Below are 18,741 nucleotides of genomic sequence, written 5' to 3' on the forward strand. Positions count from 1 at the left end.
TTCCCTACAATCTTGATGTACAGAAAGACTTTATAACTAACTCGAAACCCAGACATTAGGACTTCTGCTTTCATCTATGATTAACAGGAACTGGATTTACCCTCCCACTGGATTTAGACACACACACACACACGCACCAGACAGATACTATATATAAAGCATGGCATTCAAGACACTGGTAATCAGGTGATAAAAGATGATAATCTGTATAAGATGGGAAGTAAACAAAGCAAGCCCTACAACTATTGCCTTGAGAGTGTCCAGCCCATGAAACAGGGAGGAGAACTGAGGTAGAGCTGATGAGAGTTAAGAGACTCGGGAAAATACAACCACAAGAAAATAATCATTCAATCCAAACTGACCCAGAACTGACAAAAAGAATGTTACAACTGGCAAGGAACACTGAAATAGTTTATAACTATATCCCATACGTTCAAATAATCTGAGTAGAGACAGGGAAAATTTTAGAATATCCTAACTGAACTTCTACCAAAAAAGCTGTAATACCTGAAATGAGATTAATGGAACTGTAGAAAAAAAGGTTTGTGAACATGAAGACATAACAATAAAAGTTATATAAATGAAATTAAGAGAGACAAGAAATAATTAGAAGAAAATAAAGACCATCATTGAGTTGTGGGGCAATTTCAAGCAGCCTAACATGTAAGTAATGGGAATTAATGAAAGAAGCCAGGGATGGAAGGGGGGACAGCAGTTGAAGAAATAATGATCAAAGGCCAAGCCATGGTGACACATGTTGGTAAAATGCTGCTGTCCCACAAGCTGAAGCCATATGAAAAGTCCATGTTCAATTCCCAGCCTAACCTGAAGGCTGAATGTGGTAGGGTGCAACATAATTCCCACTACTCAGAGGCAGAGGCTGGCATAGGCAACACAATGAGACCTAGTCTAAAAGAGTTGGACGAGGTGGTGCATATCTATAGTCCTAGCGACTTGGTATGCTGAGAAAGGAAGATCATGACAGAGCAAGACCCTGTCTTGAAAGAAAAGAACAGAGAAGAGAGAGAAATAATGGTTAAAAATTTCTGAAAGTTGATTAAAATCATAAACCCAAGATCCAAGAGGTTCAATGATCACCAAGCACAGAAACATGAAGAAAATGATTATTTCGATGTATTACAAATTGCTTCAAAACAGTGATAAAACCAGCAAGGAAGGTCAGTCCCATAGCCTGGTGGTTAAGGGAGCTAGATCCCATACAGTCGACCTTGTGGTTCAAATCCCAGCCCCAGTGACTTGAAAAACATGCTGGGCAGATATGCATGCATGCCCAAAGTCCCAACACATGGAGAAATGGAAGAGAAGGGATTACACTATGACCATGTTCCACTGGTTTCCCTGGTGAGTGCACATACCCTCTGGCAAAAATAAATAAATAAAATTGGGCCAGCCAGTGGCAGGGTTGTAGGGTCGCTGGATCCCATACAATTGACTGCACGGTCCAAGTCTCAGACCTTGAAAAACATGCCAAGCATTTATGCATGTGTGCCCAGAATCCCAAGAGAAGAATGAAGAAGGGATCATAGTGTGGCCATCCCTCGCCTGGGGGAAATGGCTTTCTTACTTTCCCTCTCTCTGTTTCTCTCTGGCAAACAAATATGTTGGATAGCAAAAAAATTTTTTTTAATTTAAAAAAACAAGAAAGAAATTGTTTAAAAATAAATAAGTAAATAAAAGCAGTACAAAAAAACAAAACCAAAAACAAACAAACAAAAAAAACCCAGCATATTATTTACATAAGACCAAACAGGAGGAATAAATCAGATTTCTCTGGAAACAATATAGGCAACAAGGCAGCAGAGGAACATATTTAAAGTTCTGGTAGGAGAGAGGGCAGCAAAAATCCCTTAAAAACAAAGCCAAGCAGGTGGTATGGTGGTTAAGAATGCTGGGCTCTCACATTGTTGACTGTGGTTCAAATCCTGGACCTGGCAGCTTGCTTTCTCTCTCTCTCTCTCTCGCTCACTCACTCTGTCCCTCTCTGGTCAAATTAAAATAAATAAATAAAGTTAGATAAAATAATTCTTTTTTTTTTTTTTAAAGGAAAGCAACAACACTGACTGCATTAAAAAAAAGCAAAGGTGAAGTGAAGACAATTTCAGATATAACAGAGATGAAAGAATTTATCATCGACTAGAAGAAATGATGAAGTCCTTGAAACAGAAGTAGATGATAGCAGAAATCATCCTATTGGATAAAAAAAAAGCAAGATCCAACTATATGCTATTTATAAGACATACAGTTTATTTACTTATTTAGAAAGATTTTTTGCTATAGGGCATATGCACTTGCCAGAGAGACAGAAAGCAAGAAATCACACTTCCCCCGCAGGGGATGGCCATGCCATAATCTCTTCTCCTCTATTCTCCTCTTAGGATTTTGGGCATACACGCACATATTGCCTGGTATAAGTTTCAAGTCACCAGGTCTGGGACTTGAACCATGGTTGGCCACATGGGAGTCCAGTGCCTTAACCACTATGGCATCTACTAGCCCCAAGACATACACTTTATTTTTCAAAAGAATTATTTTTTAATTTTATTTATTCATTCATTTATTTTAATTTGAGCAGAGATACACACACACACACACACACACACACACACACACACACACACGGTGGGGGGCCCCCCCCCCCCCCCCGGGGGGGGGGGGGGGGGGTCTGGGTAGTGAGAAAGCAAGCCAACAGGTCCAGGACTTAAAACATGGTTGGCCATGTGGGAGTGTCCAGTGCCTTAACCACCATGCCACCTGCTGGTCCCCATACACTTTAAATATAAAGATGAGAACAGATTAAAAGTTAAAGGATGGACTAAGATATACCATGCCAACATTATACAAAGAAAGTTGTACATAAATAATAGACAAGTACACTTCACAGTCTGGAGTATTACCAGGGATAAACAAGGTCATTTCACATTGACAGAGTGGTTTCTTTTCTTTTTTTGAGAGAGATTTTTTTGCAATAGGGCATGTGCACTCATCAGAGAGACAGAGACAGAAGTGAGAAATCACCTCCCAGAGGGGATGGCCACATCATAATCCCTTCTCCTCAATTCTCCTCTCAGGATTTTGGGTATGCATACACAGGCACCTGGTGTAAGTTTTAAGCCACAGAGTCTGAAACTCGAACCATGGTCGACCACGTGGGATTCCAGCCCCATAACCATTTTGCCATCTGCTGGTTCTGACAGAGTGGTTTAAAGAGGACATACCAGATTGAACATTTATGTGCCTAATAAAATATATAAAGCAAAAACTGATAGAATTAGAAAGAGAAATAGACCAAATAATAATTACATAATATTTCAATTCCCCTCTCTTACAATTGACACAAGTAGGGGAAAAAAATGAACAAGAAAATGGTACACATGAACAACACAACCACCCACACTGACCTGACTAACATTTATGGAACATTCCCTCCCGACAAGAGCAGAACAGACCTTCTTCTCAAATGTGCATGGAAGTTTTCCAAGATTGACCATTTTGAGCCATAAATTTAAAAAGATTCATGAGTATTCTGGCCAAAAAGTCACACTCTAAATCTAGCCATGAAGAAACATTAGGAAAACCTAAATTCAAAGATATTTGTAAAATAACTAGCCTGTATTTTTCAAATAGCATAAGGCACTGAAGAACTATTCCATATTATAGAGACTTAAAATTCATAAAAGCTAAATGGTTTTAAATGAAATTCATAATTTTGGACTGAATACCAGGAATAAAAACTTCTATAAAGGAAATGACTGGGAAACTGGCAAAATTAGAAAATGAAATACAGTTTAGATAAAAATATTGTATCAATGTTAAATTTCCTAAATTCAGTAACTGTGTAATTGATATGTAAGAGAATATTCCTGATTTTTGAGAGTAATCTGGGGGCTGGCAGGTGGCATGATGGTTAAGGTGCTGGACTCCCACATGGCCAACCACGGTTCACATCCCGGAACTGCCGGCTTGCTTTCTCACTTTTCTTCTCTTTCTCTCTTGTCTCTCTCTAGTCAAATAAAATAATAAAAATAATAAATAAGGTAAAATAACTCTTAAAAAAAGAGGATAATCTGAAACATTATAGGGTAAAAGGAGGTAACAGATGCTACCTACTCTCAAATGGTTCCCAAGAAAATGTATAAGTATATACATGTATATATATACAGTTCTGTGCCTGATGTTTCAGTCAATGACAGATCAAATATAAGATCTGGTAGTTCTGTAAGGTTACAATATAACTTTAGAATTGCTATTGCTGGGGCTGGCAGGTGGGGTGGTGGTTAAAGGTGCTAGACGCCCAAATGGCTGACCACAGTTCGAGTCCCAGACTTGGTGGCTTGCTTTCTCACTTTCTCTCTCTCTCTCTCTGGTCAAATTGAAAAATAATGATAATAAATAAATAAATAATCTTTAAAAAAAAAAAAAGCATCACTATTGCCCAGTGACCTTGTAGCTTTCATGACACCAAAGCACAATGTATTACTCATGTGTCTGTGATGATGCTGGTGTAAACAAGTCATACAAAAGTATCCCACACATAATTACATATAGCACATAATATTTGACAGTGAAAATAAATGACAACATTACTGGTTTATGTATTTGCTATATTTTTTTCTCATTGTCTTAGTGCGTACTCCTTGTACTTATAAAAGTTTATTGTAGAACAGTATACTGTGTTACAGCAGCAGCAGCCTCATACACCTCATGTCTATCATGTCTCTCGATTACACCATTTGTGCTCGATTTCATCTCATGTAGTTTTGGTCATCATGGCCCTTCTAGTGAGACAAGATGTGGAGGTATAAGACAGTAATATTTTTTTTAGAGGTTTTTGCTATAGGGCACATGTGCTCGCCAGTAGGACAGAGAGAGACAGAGAAATAGAAAGCGAGAAATCACACCCAAGGGGAGATGGCCATGCCACAATCCCTTCTCCTCTAGGGATCTTGGGCACGCATGCACACACGCCTGGTGTGAATTTAAGCCACTGGGTCCGGGACTCAAACCGCGGTCGACTACATGGGAGTTCAGCGACATAGCCATTACGCTAACTGCTAGTCCCTAAGAAAGTAATATTGATGATCCTGACCCTGAGTAGACCTAAACTAAAATGTTTATATCTTTGTTTTTAGCAATAAAGTTTAAAAAGTGAAAAAAAATCTTTGGCATAGAGATTAAGATGTGGAATCCCACATGGCCAACTTTGAAGTCTTCCCAGACCTGGCTTCTTGAGAATCACACAGGGTCCATGTGTATGAGTGTCCAAAATCCTGAGAGAAGAGGAGAAGGGGGACCAGCAGTTAGCATAATGGCTATGTTGCTGGACTCCCATGTAGTTGACCACGGTTTAAGTCCCACACCCGGTGGCTTAAATTCACACCGGGCACGTATGCATGCGTGCCCAAGATCCTGAGAGGAGAATGGAGTTGAGAAGGGATTGTGGCGTGGCCATCCCCTCTGGGGGGTGATTTCTCGCTTTCTGCCTCTCTGTCTCTCTCTGCCTGTCTGGCAAGCACACGCACCCTATAGCAAAAACCTCTCAAAAAAAAAAAAAGAAAAAAAAAAAAAAAAGAAGAGGAGAAGGGATTGCAGCATGGCCATCCCGTCAGGGCAGGGGATGATTTCTTTCTCTTTCTCTGGTGAGTACACATGCCCTATATAGCAAAAACTTTCAAAAAAAAAAATGTAGTGTAGCCTACATGCACACTGTTTACACAGTCTTTAGTAGTGTACAATAATGTCCTAAGCCTTCACATTCACTCACCACTCATTCACTGACTCACCCAGAGCAACGCTGGAGTCCTGCAAGTTCCATTGAAGGTAGACTCTATACAGGTGCACAGGTGCATTGTTTTTTCTCTCACACTGTATTTTTTTTTTTTTTTGAGAGGTTTTTGCTATAGGGCGCATGCGCTTGCCAGACAGACAGAGAGAGAGACAGAGAGACAGAAAGCGAGACATTACCCCCCAGGGGGGATGGCCACGCCACAATCCCTTCTCCTCTGTTCTCCTCTCAGGATCTTGGGCACACATGCACACGCGCCTGGCGTGAGTTTTAAGCCACCGGGTCCGGGACGCGAACCGCAGTTGACTATGTGGGAGTCCAGCAACATAGCCATTACACTAACTGCTGGTCCCTCTCACACTGTACTTTTATACTGAATCTTTGTTGTTGTTGTTTTTTGGAGAGGTTTTTTGCTATAGGGCGCGTGTGCTCGCCAGACAGAGACAGAGAGACAGAAAGCGAGACATTACCCCCCAGGGGGGATGGCCACGCCACAATCCCTTCTCCTCTGTTCTCCTCTCAGGATCTTGGGCACACATGCACACGCGCCTGGTGTGAGTTTAAGCCATCGGGTCTGGGACTTGAACCGCGGGTCGACTATGTAGGAGTCCAGTGACATAGCCATTATGCTAACTGCTGGTCACTCTACTGAATCTTTACTACGTTAATAAATACAAATAATGGGGTCGGCAAGTGGTGTGGTAGTTAAGATGCTGGACTCCCACATGGCTGACCATGGTTCAAGTGCTGGACCTGACAGCTTGCTTTTTCACTTTCCTCTCCTCTAGCTCTTTGTCTCTTTGGTCAAATTAAAAATAAATAATAACAACAAATAAAATTAAATAATTTAAAAAGAAACACAACTAATACCTATTTGTGTTTTAACTGCCTACAGTATTCAGTACAGCAACATGCTATACAGGTTTGTAACTTAGGAGCAAAAGGCTATACTGTATAGCCTAAGTATACAGTAGGCTATGTCAACTAGGTTTGTGTAAGTATATTGTATGATATTCACATAATGATAAAAGCACCTGAGGACTCAATTCTCAGAGTATATCCCTGCATGACTGTATACGTATATATACATGCACACACAGATAAACGATAAAGCAAACACGAAAAGATGTTAAGAAATGGGAGTTGTCTAGGCAAAAGAAATATAAGATTTCTTTGTACAATCCTTGCAACAGTTTTGTAATTCTGAAATTATTTCAAATTAAAATGCTGAATAAAAAAGAATGCTACCAGGGCTAGCAGGTGGCATGGTAGTTAAAGGTGCTGGATTACCACATGGCCAACTGCAGTTTGAGTCCCAGACCTGGCGGCTTGCTTTCTCACTTTTCCTTTCTCTCTGTCTCTGTCTGGTCAAATTAAAAATTATAATAATAATAACAACAAATGGAATTAAATGAATAAATTTTTAAAGAATGCTACCCTACATATGAGGCATCTTCACAATGTTCATGGAAAGTATATACTATGAAAAAGACTATGCATACTATGCTTGGATTTCAAAAATGTTTGCACCAGGCCACGTGCTATGGTGCAGCAGTAACGCAAAGGCCCTGCAGAGCTGGAAGCCAGATGGTTGCACATGGATACGGAACCCACAGCTGGCCTAGAAGCATGCCACGCATGTCTATGGGCACCTGGGACCTTGAGGTAATAGAGGTCTGAGGAGGAAGGAATCACTGCATGACAGGTCTATATCTCTCTCTCTCATATGTGTGTGCATGCACTCTCTATCGTGAAAGAGAAAAAAGGGGAAAAAAAGTGCACTTTATAAAATTGTACTTTGGGGCTGGCAGGTGGCGTGCTGAAGGGCGCTGGACTCCCACATGGTCGACTGCAGTTCATGTCTCAGACCTGATGGCTTACTTTCTCACTTTCTCTCACTCTCTCAGTCTCTCTCTAGTAACTGCATGTGCCCAATAGCAAATTTAAAAAGCAACAATAGGGACCAGTAGATGGTGTAATAGCTACATTGCTGGACTCCCATGTATTCAACCACAGTTCAAGCCCTGGACCCAACAGCTTAAACCTCACACCAGGCATGTTTGAATGCCCATCAAAATCCCAATAGGAGAATGGAAGAAAAGGGATTGTGGTGTGGCCATCCCCCTGGTGGGGTGATTTCTCACTTTCTATCTCTCTGTCTCTCTGGCGAGCACACACACCGTATAGCAAAAAAATCTCTCTAAAAAATTAATTAATTGGGACCAGCAGATGGCATAATGGTTACATTGCTGGACTCCCACATAGTTGACCATAGTTCAAGTCCCAGATCAGTGGCTTAAACTCACACGGGCACATGTGTGTATGTGCCCAAGATCCCGAGAGAAGAAAGGATTGCTGTATGGCCATCCCCTCTGGGGGGTGATTTCTCACTTTCTGTCTCTCTGTCTCTCTCTGTCTTTCTGGCGAGCACAGGCACCCTATAGTGAAAACCTCTCCAAAAAAAAAGAATTAATTAAGTAAGTAAGTAAGTTAAGTATTTGAGGGAAATAACAATAGTATTGTGGGTTATCCCTCTCACTTAAAAAAAAAAAATTTAAAAACAAATACAGGGGGCACCAGCAGTTCGTGAAATGGCTATGTCGCTGGACTCCCACGTGGTCAACCGCGGTTCGCGTCCTGGACCCGGTGGCTTAAAAAAACTCACGCCGGAACTCACGCTGGGTGCGTGTACGTGTGTGCCCAAGATCCCGAGAGGAGAATGGAGGAGAAGGGATTGCGGCGTGACCATCCCCCCTGGGGGGTGATTTCTCACTTTCTGTCTCTATGTCTCTCTCTGTCTGTCTGGTGAGTGCACGCGCCCTATAGTGAAAAATCTCTCCAAAAAAAAAAAAAAATACAGAAATGCACATGAACATGAATTTTTTTTTAAAGCTAAGGAAAACTTTATGAGGAAACAATAATTCAAAAGTAACATATGACAAAGGCAAATGAGCTCTTCCTGCCATCTTTCTGTGCCATCGTATGGTGCACATAACGTCCTGGCTGATGCTCTCAAGAGAATTACCAATGCCAAAAAGAGAGGCAAATGCCACGTTCTTATTAGGCCACGCTCCAAAGTCGTTGTCTGGTTTCTAACTGTGATGATGAAGCATGGTTACATTGGTGAATTTGAAATCACTGATGACCACAGAGCTAGAAAAATTGTTGTGACCCTCACTGGCAGGTTAAACAAGTGTGGAGTGATCAGCCTCAGGTCTGATGTGCAACTCAAAGATCTAGAGACATGGCAGAATAATCTGCTCCCATCGCGTCAGTTTGGTTTCATTGTACTGACAACCTCAGCTGCCATCATGAACCATGAAAAAGCAAGATGGAAACATACAGGAGGGAAAGTCCTGGGACTCTTTTTCTAGGGAAATAATATACACATACAAATAAAATAACTCATTTGGGAAAAAAAAAAAAAAGGGCAAATGAAAGGTCATGTGTGGTAAAAACTAGAAAATGTCCACTGGATTTGACCATCATGAAATCACTGGTGATTTTTGTTTTGTTTTGTTTTAGGGATTTTTTTTTTCAAGATTTTTTGCTATAAGGTGCAGGATCCTGCAGAAGACAAATAGAGGGGGGGGGGAAGTAAGAAATCACCCCCTCACACCACCATAATCCCTTCTCCTTCATTCTCCTCTCAGGATTTTGGGCATGTGTGCACATGCACCTAGCATGTTTTTCAGGCTTCCAGGTCTAGGATAGTGAATTCAGCCTATGTGGGATTCAGTGCCTTTACCACCATGACACCTGCTGGCCCATCACTGATGGTCTTTACCAACAAATTCAGGAAAACATTCAAGACAAAACCAAACACTGAGAACAGGAATGAGAATGGGAAGTGGGGAGACGCTACAGAATACCTTTGAATACCTTTGTGTACTGTTTGCTATGCAACCCTAGTACACAAACTAACAAAAGTACTTGCAGGATGATCAGGTCATTTCCCCACAATCTAGCTTTTAGCCTTGGATTAAACAATAAAAATAGAAATATGCTTACTTAGGGGGGCCAGCAGATGTCATGGTGGTTAAGGGTGCTGGACTTCCACATGGCCAACTGCGGTTTGAGTCCCAGACCTGGAGGCTTGCTTTCTCACTTTCCTTCTCTCTCTCTCTGCCTCTCTCTCTCTCTCTCCCTCTCTCACACTGTCCCTCTCTGGTCAAATTAAAATAAATGAATAAAAATAAATAAAATAAATAAAGCTAAATAAACAATTCTTAAAAAAAAAAAAAAAGAAAGAAAAAATATGCCTACTTGGATCATAACAGCCTGGCCCCTAGAAAAATAATTTATGCCAAGTTATCTGTGGGCAGTGGACCCTCTGCTTACCCAAGCAACAAGGATAAGCCATATGCTGCAATGATTTAATGGCTGTTATTGAAAAAGCACAATGATATCAACTTAAGAAAGAAACTTTCCAAGTTGTAGGAAATATTTAAATCCCACAAGTAACAAAGATGGTTTCTTATAGTCAGTTTAAATAATGCAATAGAGGATATTTTCCTGTTTCTATGACTGTCACAAATATCAGAATCATGTTTGCTGCTGAATTTCTACAGCCCAAGGTAACAGACTCTCTACACATATGAACTTGAAAAGATTATTTGACCAATCTACCACTCTTGCAGTATTTCACATGATAATGTATCTTAGCTATTTCTATATCCCCGTTTTAAAATATAAAGCCTTACTAACCTCCTAAAACGCACTACAAAACAAAGTGGATGGACGTACACACAGACAGGAAAACTAACCTGTGATTTATTCATCTTCTGCTGCTCTTAGATGGTGGACCTAGGGGAGGAGAAGCAGGTAAATGAAGACCTGAGACATTTAGCTTGTGAAGGCGGGAATCTCCTGCATAAGAAGCATCAAAGAAAGCTCAATTAAAATAATTCTGTAGAGCTAGCCAGTAGCCTGGTAGTTGAGGTGCTGGATCCCACATGGCTGGATGAAAAACACCCCGGGCATGTGTGTGCAAGCCCAGAATCCCAAAAGGATGGAGAAATGATGGAGACAAGATTGTGGTGTAACCATTCCCTACTGGGAGGGAGGGCTTGCTTTCTCCCTTTCCCTATCTTTCTTTCTGTCTCTCTCCGGCGAGCACGTGTGCCCTCTATCAAATTTAAAATAAATAACCACCACTCTATGGCTCAGAAGAGGCCAAAACAGTAACACAGAGGAAGCACACACTTGTACCTTTGTAACTCCAACATGATCAGGTGGTAACAAGAGTCAGACTCTCACAGGTGAATACAGATTCCTTTTTCAGTCTGCCACCAATAAATACAAGGTGCACACACACAAAAAAAATTGTGTTACACACCTCACATAGCTTCTTATCTCTTTAAAATGCTTAAAAATCAGAGAAGCCAAGAAAATTGAAAATTTGAGCACTCAAAAATTGGATTAATACGCATGAGGCACGGTTTTGTTCTTACATTATCTGATTAAACTTGGTTAGCACTGCACATAAGAATCTTTATTAAGAAAACTGGCACAATAGAACAGTGGGGTGAGATGATTCCCAAGTTCTCCTATTAGCAATCCTATCAACAAACTTGTGACCAAGTGTCCATCTCCTCAGGCCCAATATCTATCAGCAGATGCAGATTTTCCTACACTGCACTGTACGATTCTACCAAGGCAGACCTTATGAGGAATCAGCAAACAAAGAGAACAGAGGTGCCCATGGTCGTCTACAGACTTGTCGAGAACCTGCAGCTCTGAGAGTTGGAGGAAGGGGTATAGGGGTCCGGAGGGAGAAGTGGATATATAACATTCGTAGCTAGGTTGGTGACCCACTTCGCTCTTGATAAACCTCGTCCTCATGGATCTTCCCACCCAGGGCCCATTCAGTGCTGCTTGCTCCAGCTAACCACGTCTCTCTGGAAGCGATCAAACCCTCCCCTGCCCCACACGCTAAGGGCCGCAGCACTCAGCGACCTCACCAAGCCCTGTGCACTCCAGGTAGAAAGATAAAGAACAGCCTAAAGCCGGTACCACGCTTCTGCTCCCGAGGCCTCCTCTTCCCACCTCACCACCGTTCTGTTTTCGAGCAGCCAGGTCCTGGCCTACTGGACAACCTCAGGCGCCCCCCGACCCTGTCTCTGCCCCTAACGCCGTCTCCCTCGGGACTCACCGTAAGACGGAAGGAAGGAGACGGTCTCTGGTCCCGAAGCCGCCCCTGCCCGCCTGGTCCTCCGGGACCAAGCGCCGGCGGGCTCCTGGGCTAGCGTGCGGAGGCCCTGCTCGAGCCTCCGCACGGCCCGCGCGAATACTGGCCCGCACAGCCCCACGCCCGCCTGGGTGCGGAGTCCAGATCCGCAGTCTGTGCGACTCACCCAGTGGAGGCCAAAGCCTGGGAACCAGGGCAAGCGGTCACCTAGGGACGGACAGGAAGCCAAGGCAGTGAGGCGGCGGTGCGCATGCACGAACACGCACCCCGGGGCGCGGGGCGCACGCGCAGGAGGGCGCTGGCACTCTGCCTCTCAGGAGCCAGGGTCAAGTACCAGGACTCTATTTCCCATAGGTCTACACGCCACCGGGTTTAGGAAACGTCTTCCTCTAGAGGTTAAGAGGCTAGGTATGAAGTTGGCAGTCAGAAACCCCAGTCTCAATTTTGCATTTGTCTTTTCCCTTCTGGGTAAAGTTGCGGACTGCGCGATTGCGCTCCGGAGCCCTAGTCTCTTTCTTGCCCTGAGACCTTTTCAGTTAAAACCGAGTTTCTGGTAACCAAAAGGAGAGGAAAAGGTGCTTCATGTTCACTTAACTAAAATATTAGAGGAAGTTTCACTCAAACTCAAAGATACGTGAATGCCCAGCGATGCTTTCCGAGGAAGGAGCAGAAAAGAGAAATTGGAGCTTTTCTAGATCACACAACCAGTGTATAAAAGCTGGCTTAAAAAGCAGAAAATAGACTCCGAAATCGAAAGAATACATGTGGTCTTATCTAAGAGAATTATGCTTATAGTTAGGTAAAAATGTCAACTTTCAAATATGAGAGTGTAAAGACAATGATTTGTCACTGTTTTGGGTAAAATAAGACAATTTTCTTGCCCAACTGTTTCTTAGAAGCTGGTGGAAGGGGAAGCCCGGTCACTAAAGAGCTCGGAGGCCGGCTTCGGGTGCTAGATATGGTTGGAGATTCTCCCATGGGTCGCGGCCATCGGCGTGTGCTTTGTCATTCCCGACTGGCCACTGTGTACATGCACAAGTTCATAAACAGGGGCAAGGAAAAGTGGGTTGCCCATTTTACATATCAGTGGCGTTTGATGGAAAGGGATAGGTGCATTTCTGGAGTTAAGTGTCACTATACGTCAAAGGGTTTGGAGAACATTGATTAAGGAAGCTGTTTCCTGATGGATGAAAAATAACTCAGTTATGGTCATCTACCCCTGCTAGCAGGTTCATACAGTGTGTTATGTAGCATGCAGGGTGTTCTATAATAGTGCTGAATAAAACTAAAATGAAAAAGAAAAAGAAAAAAGAAGCTGGTGGGAGGAAAATTAAAAAATAAATCCCCTACTGAGACCAGCAGTTAGCATAATGGCTATGTCGCTGAACTCCCATGTAGTAGACCACAGTTCGAGTCCCAGATCTGGTGACTTGATCTCACGCCAGGCATGTGTGTGTGCGTGTGCCTGAGTATCCCAAGAGGAGAATGGAGGAGAAGGGATTGCGGCGTGGCCAACCCCGCTGGGGGGTGATTTCTCACTTTCTGTCTCTCTACCTCTGTCTTTCCGTCTCTTTCTGGCGAGCGCACGCGCTCTATAGCAAAAACCTCTCTTCCCTCCCCCCTTCCCCCCCAAAAAAAACAACCCTAGTAACCCAGAAAATTATCTCCACACATGCAGAAAATAAAGAAAACAGTTTTGGGAGGCTTTATTTTTCTTTAGAGGTTTTTTTTTGGTTTTTTTTTTTTGGTTTTTGTTTGTTTGTTTGTTTGTTTGTGTTTGTTTTTTTTTTTTTTGTCCTAGGGTGCCTGAACTCGCCAGAGAGAGAGACTGTGAAAATGAGATATCACCACCCCCAGCCCTCGCAGGGGATATGGGCAACCATGCCAGCAGGTGATTTTCAAGCCACTGGGTCGGGTACTCCAACCACGGGGAACCATGTGGGAGTTCAGCATCTCTGGCCCCCAAGAAAACAGTTTTATTATCAAACAAGTATTAAAACCAGACTGTGATGCCCATCCCAGACAAACTACCAATAAGATTGTAAGGAGGAGTAACCTCAGCTTTTTATATACCCAGGCAGATGAAATCTGTTGCACAAGCATACATGTCCTCAAATGGTAGCTTGTCCTCTTAAAAAACAACTTGACAGCATCATTCACTAACATTCTTACATAGATCGTCCTGAATTTACTTGGTAATTGGGATGGCCCTTTGTGCTAGTTAATTACCTTTACAAAAGAAAAGAAAACTTGTTTTAGCTCTTCAGGAAGTAGGTAGTTACAGCTTAGAACAAGGTTCCTAAGCCAAACTCACAAGGCCACAAGGAGATAGGGACTCTATCTCAGGCCCTTTAAAAAACATACCTGGGTTGAAATGCTGGTTAGAAGTTTGCTTAGCTTTTGGGAACCAGCAGTTAGCGTAATGGCTATGTCGCTGAACTCCCACGTAGTCGACCACGGTTCGTGTCCCAGACCCGGTGGCTTAAAACTCACGCTGGGCGCGTGTGCGTGCGTGCCCAAGATTCCGGGAGGAGAATGGAGGAGACGGGATTGCGGCGTGACCATCCCCCCTGCGGGGTGATTTCTCGCTTTCTGTCTCTATGTCTCTCTCTGTCTGTCTGGCGAGCGCGCGCGCCCTATAGTGAAAAAAAACAAACCCTCTCAAAGAAGTTTGCTTAGCTTTTCAAAAGATTTAGATTTATATCAAAGAGACAAAGGTAGTATTTAATTTACAAGTTTTAGCAAGGAAATGCTCTACAAAATGGAAAAGGAGGGACCAGCAGTTAGCGTAATGGCTATGTCAAACATGCTTCGAGTCCCGGATCCGGTGGCTTAAAACTCACCCCAGGCGCGTGTGCGTGCGTGCCCAAGATCCCGATAGGAGAATGGAGGAGAAGGGATCGCAGCGTGGCCATTCCCCCTGGGAGGTGATTTCTCGATTTCTGTCTCTCTGTCTCTCTGGTGAGCGCACGTGTCCTATATCAAAAACCTCTTAAAAAAAAAAAGAGAAAGAAAGAAAGAAAGAAAGAAAGAAAGAAAGAAAGAAAGAAAGAAAGAAAAAAGAAAAGGAGAAAAGGACCCGCAGGTGGCAGGTGGTGTGGTGGTTAAAGCCACTGGACTCCCACATGGCCAACTGCTAGGCGGTTTGCTTTCTCACTTGCCCCCCCCCCACATCCCTCTCTGGTCAAATTAAAATAAATAAAGTTAAATAAAATAATTTTTAAAAACTTTTGGTAACAAAATTTAATCTTTTTAAGAAAATCTGTGAGATGCAAGTAACAATGTTCAAAAAAATGATAAAAGTGAAATGTGGTTAAGATATAATGTAGACTGGGGGATAATGAACACAATATATTTTAACGTAAGTATGTACTCTAAGAAAATGTGAATTATAAACCCATGCATGTAATAATTAAATACAAATCTAAAAGGAATTTTAAAAAAATATTACAGTATTGGAGCCGGCAGGTGGCATGGCGGTTGAGGTCTGAACTTCCACATGGCTGACTGTGGTTCAAGTTCTGGACCTGGTGGCCCAAAAATCACAAAAAATAAATAGATAAATAAATAGATGTTAAAATAAATAAATAAATGTTTTTTGGGGCTGGCAGGTGTGCCATGGTGGGTAAAGGGCTCTGAACTTCCATCTGGCCAACCACAGTTCAAGTCCCGGCCTTGGCAGCTTGCTTTCTTACTTTCTCTCTTTCCTCCTCCTCCCTCTCTGGCCAAATTACAATAAATAAATAAAGTCAAATAAAATAATTCTAAAAATAAATTAAATAAATATTTTTTTTTACAAATGCTTGTGTGTCATTGTGATTTTTTAAAAAAATACAATATAAAATAGTGTAAACAAACACACCTCAGAGGGACATGGTCTTAAAAGATAGAGCAAAAATCAAACCCCATATAATCCAAGAGTACACTATCTGTGGAATTAAACACAGGGAAGGAGGGTCTTCAAAAAATTTGTGAAAAATGTATATTATGAAAAACTATCCATGGTTTTAAATTTTTTTGCACCAAAGTAAGTTTATGATTTAATTCCATCTTTCTTTTTAAAAAGGTTTATTTATGATTAATTTATTATTATTATTATTCTTTCATTTTGACCAGAGAGAGACAGACAGACAGAAAGGGAGAGTGAGAAAGCAAGCTGCCAGGTTCGGGACTTGAACTGTGGTCAGCCATGTGGGACACCCGCACCTCAACCACCATGCCACCTGCCAGCCCCCTTTAATTCCATCTTTCCATGAACTTTGAAATACCTTCATATAAAGGTGGGTGGATACATACTCCAGGAATATCTGTGTGATGTTTAGAAAATTACATAACCTTGTTGTGACTTGGTTTTCTTTTTTTTGGAGGGGGGCAGGGGAGAGGTTTTTGCTATAGAGCGTGTGCACTTGCCAGAAAGACAGAGAGAGACAGAGAGACAGAGAGACAGAAAGCGAGAACTCGCCCCCTGGGGTGGGGGGATGGTCACGCTGCAATCCCTTCTCCTCCATTCTCCTCCTGAGATCTTGGGCATACACACACACACGCCCTGCGTGAGTTTAAACCACCGGGTCCGGGACTCAAACCCTACTCAACTACATGGGAGTTCAGCAACATAGCTATTACGCTAACTGCTGGTCCCGTGACTTGGTTTTCTAGTCTGTCCTTGGAGACTCATAATTCTATGTCGTAGTAGGTGAAGATTGGTATCATTCTCTACAGATTCAATACCTGCCACTGCCACCTGAATGGGTGGTTTAAACATCTGACCCAACTCCAGTGCCTCCTAGAGTCAACAGAGCATCCTTTTTCTGCCAGCACAGGAAGCTCCACACACTAATGCAGGTATGGTGGGGTCTGTGGAGACACAGGTGCTTCTCTAGGACCTGGAACAGAGACAGCAGCTGTGGACCAAGATGGGGGGACAGAGCTGGGTGAGGAAGGGAAAAGAAAACTGAACTCAGGAATCAGTTTCCAGACATATGCTTACTACACCTAGGACGGAATAAAAAGAGCCCACCCAGAAGGAGTTGCAGAGTGGATCGCCAGCAGGACACCCAGGCTTCAGCTCCAGCTATCAATTGTTCTCATGTGATTGGGGGAATTTTCTGGGCTTCAGTTTTCTCATCTAACAAAATGGAGAACTAAGAGTAAAATTAAACTCTCTGTCCATCCAGCACTCCCTAATGACAAGGCTTTAACATTGTGGTCTGACAAAAGAGAAAACTTTACAAGGACCAGCTCCCTTATTACAGAGCTAGTAAAAAGGGTGATTTTGGAAACCAAAAATATTAAACTACTTTCCTTTATTGAAGTTTTACTTATTATGTTGTTTTAGTCAGTTTAGGCTGTGATCACAATTACCACCAACTGGGCAGCTTAAACAACAAACATTTATTTCTCACAGCTCTGGAGGGTGGAAATCCATGGTCAAGATGTTATTAAGGTCCACTTATGATGAGGATCCTTTTCCAAGTTGCAGACTGCCAACTTACTATATTCTCATATGGTGGAAAGTTAGCTAGCTCACAGGCCTCTTCTTATATGAGGCCTCTTCTATTCATGAGGGCTCCACCTTTATGACTTAATTATCTCCAAGAGGCCCCATTTCCAAGTAATATCACACTGGGATTAGAGTTTTAGCATAAGAATTTTGTTGACTCAAACATTCAGTTCATTGCATATGTGAACTCGAATCCTTAAAACATTTGAATCGGGGACCAGCAGATGGCATAATGGTTATGTCATTGGACTCCCATGTATTCGACAGCGGTTTGAGTCCCAGACCCAGCAGCTTAAAACTCACGCCGAGTATGTGTGTGTGCATGCCCAAGATCCCAAGAGGAGAATAGAGGAGAAGGGGCTGTGGTGTGGCTACCCTCCCTAGGGGGTAATTTTTTGCTTTCTGTCTCTCTCTCTAGTGAGCGCATGTGCCTATAGCAAAAGTCTTTCTAAAAAGAACCAAAAAACAAAAAACATTTGAATTGGTTTCCATAAAAATATTTTTCTAGCACAATAAAAGTATTAGAAGTTTAATTTCATTTTTTCTGAGAATTTAAGCATATTTAATTTATATGCTATTATATGTATAGAAATATTGTATGTGTTTCTATAAGCCAATAAAACAGAGATCCTTTCATTTGAGAGGTCGTATAATTTAATAACATTCAATGGTAAGAAAACATACACAAAATAAGAGGTAAATACTTTTATGAATTATAGATGCATAGATATACGGAGAAACAGAACTCGGTAGCGACAGTTTCAATCTAAAATTTCAAACACCAGTCAAGAGAAAATACTGAAACTCAAAAACCTACCACTCCAGATACCAAAAAAGCTGTTCTCCTCTCAGTGGACATGAAATTCTTAACTGATTTGAGCTCAAAGTAGATAAACTGGGCCAGCTCCACGACCTGTTAATTAAAGCAGCTGAATCCCACATAGCTGACTGTGTGGTTCAAGTCCTGGCCCCAGAACTTGGGAAACACACCAGGAACTTCTGCATGTGTGTTTCAAATCCCTACAGAATAGAGACATGGAGAAAGGGTTGCTATATGATCATGCCCCATTGGGGGTGTTTTCTCCTCTTCCTCCTTCTCAGTTTCTCTCTGGCAAGCACACACCCCTCTAGCAAGAAAAGAAAAAAGAAAAAAAGTAAACAGAGAAGACTAACTGATCATACACTCCATTCTCAACCAATAGAAATTAGGTCTCAGGGGACCAGCAGTTGGTGTAGTGACTATGTGGC

The 18,741-nt window shown here is 42.2% G+C and overlaps 1 protein-coding gene and 1 pseudogene across 2 annotated transcripts in view; one reads left to right on the forward strand and one right to left on the reverse strand.

Moving 5' to 3' along the window:
- RBAK (RB associated KRAB zinc finger) overlaps positions 1 to 12,242 on the reverse strand; it is a 22,756-nt gene extending 10,514 nt beyond the window's left edge. The window contains exons 1-2 of one of the 2 annotated variants that reach the window (XM_006143621.3): positions 11,958 to 12,242; positions 10,570 to 10,609 (exon numbers count right to left, since the gene is read on the reverse strand). In XM_006143621.3, the coding sequence (XP_006143683.1) occupies positions 10,570 to 10,584 (15 nt within the window). In that variant the 5' untranslated portion in view covers positions 10,585 to 10,609; positions 11,958 to 12,242. The remainder of the gene's footprint in view (positions 1 to 10,569; positions 10,610 to 11,957) is intronic. The other variant, XM_014585974.2, reaches the window with a different exon arrangement.
- LOC102477380 (NADH dehydrogenase [ubiquinone] 1 alpha subcomplex subunit 1-like) lies at positions 10,601 to 13,161 on the forward strand (annotated as a pseudogene).
- Positions 13,162 to 18,741: the final 5,580 nt, after the last annotated feature.

The sequence above is a fragment of the Tupaia chinensis genome, unplaced genomic scaffold (assembly GCF_000334495.1).
Source record: "Tupaia chinensis unplaced genomic scaffold, TupChi_1.0 Scaffold000101_1, whole genome shotgun sequence".
In the NCBI taxonomy this organism is placed as follows: Eukaryota; Metazoa; Chordata; class Mammalia; order Scandentia; family Tupaiidae; genus Tupaia; species Tupaia belangeri.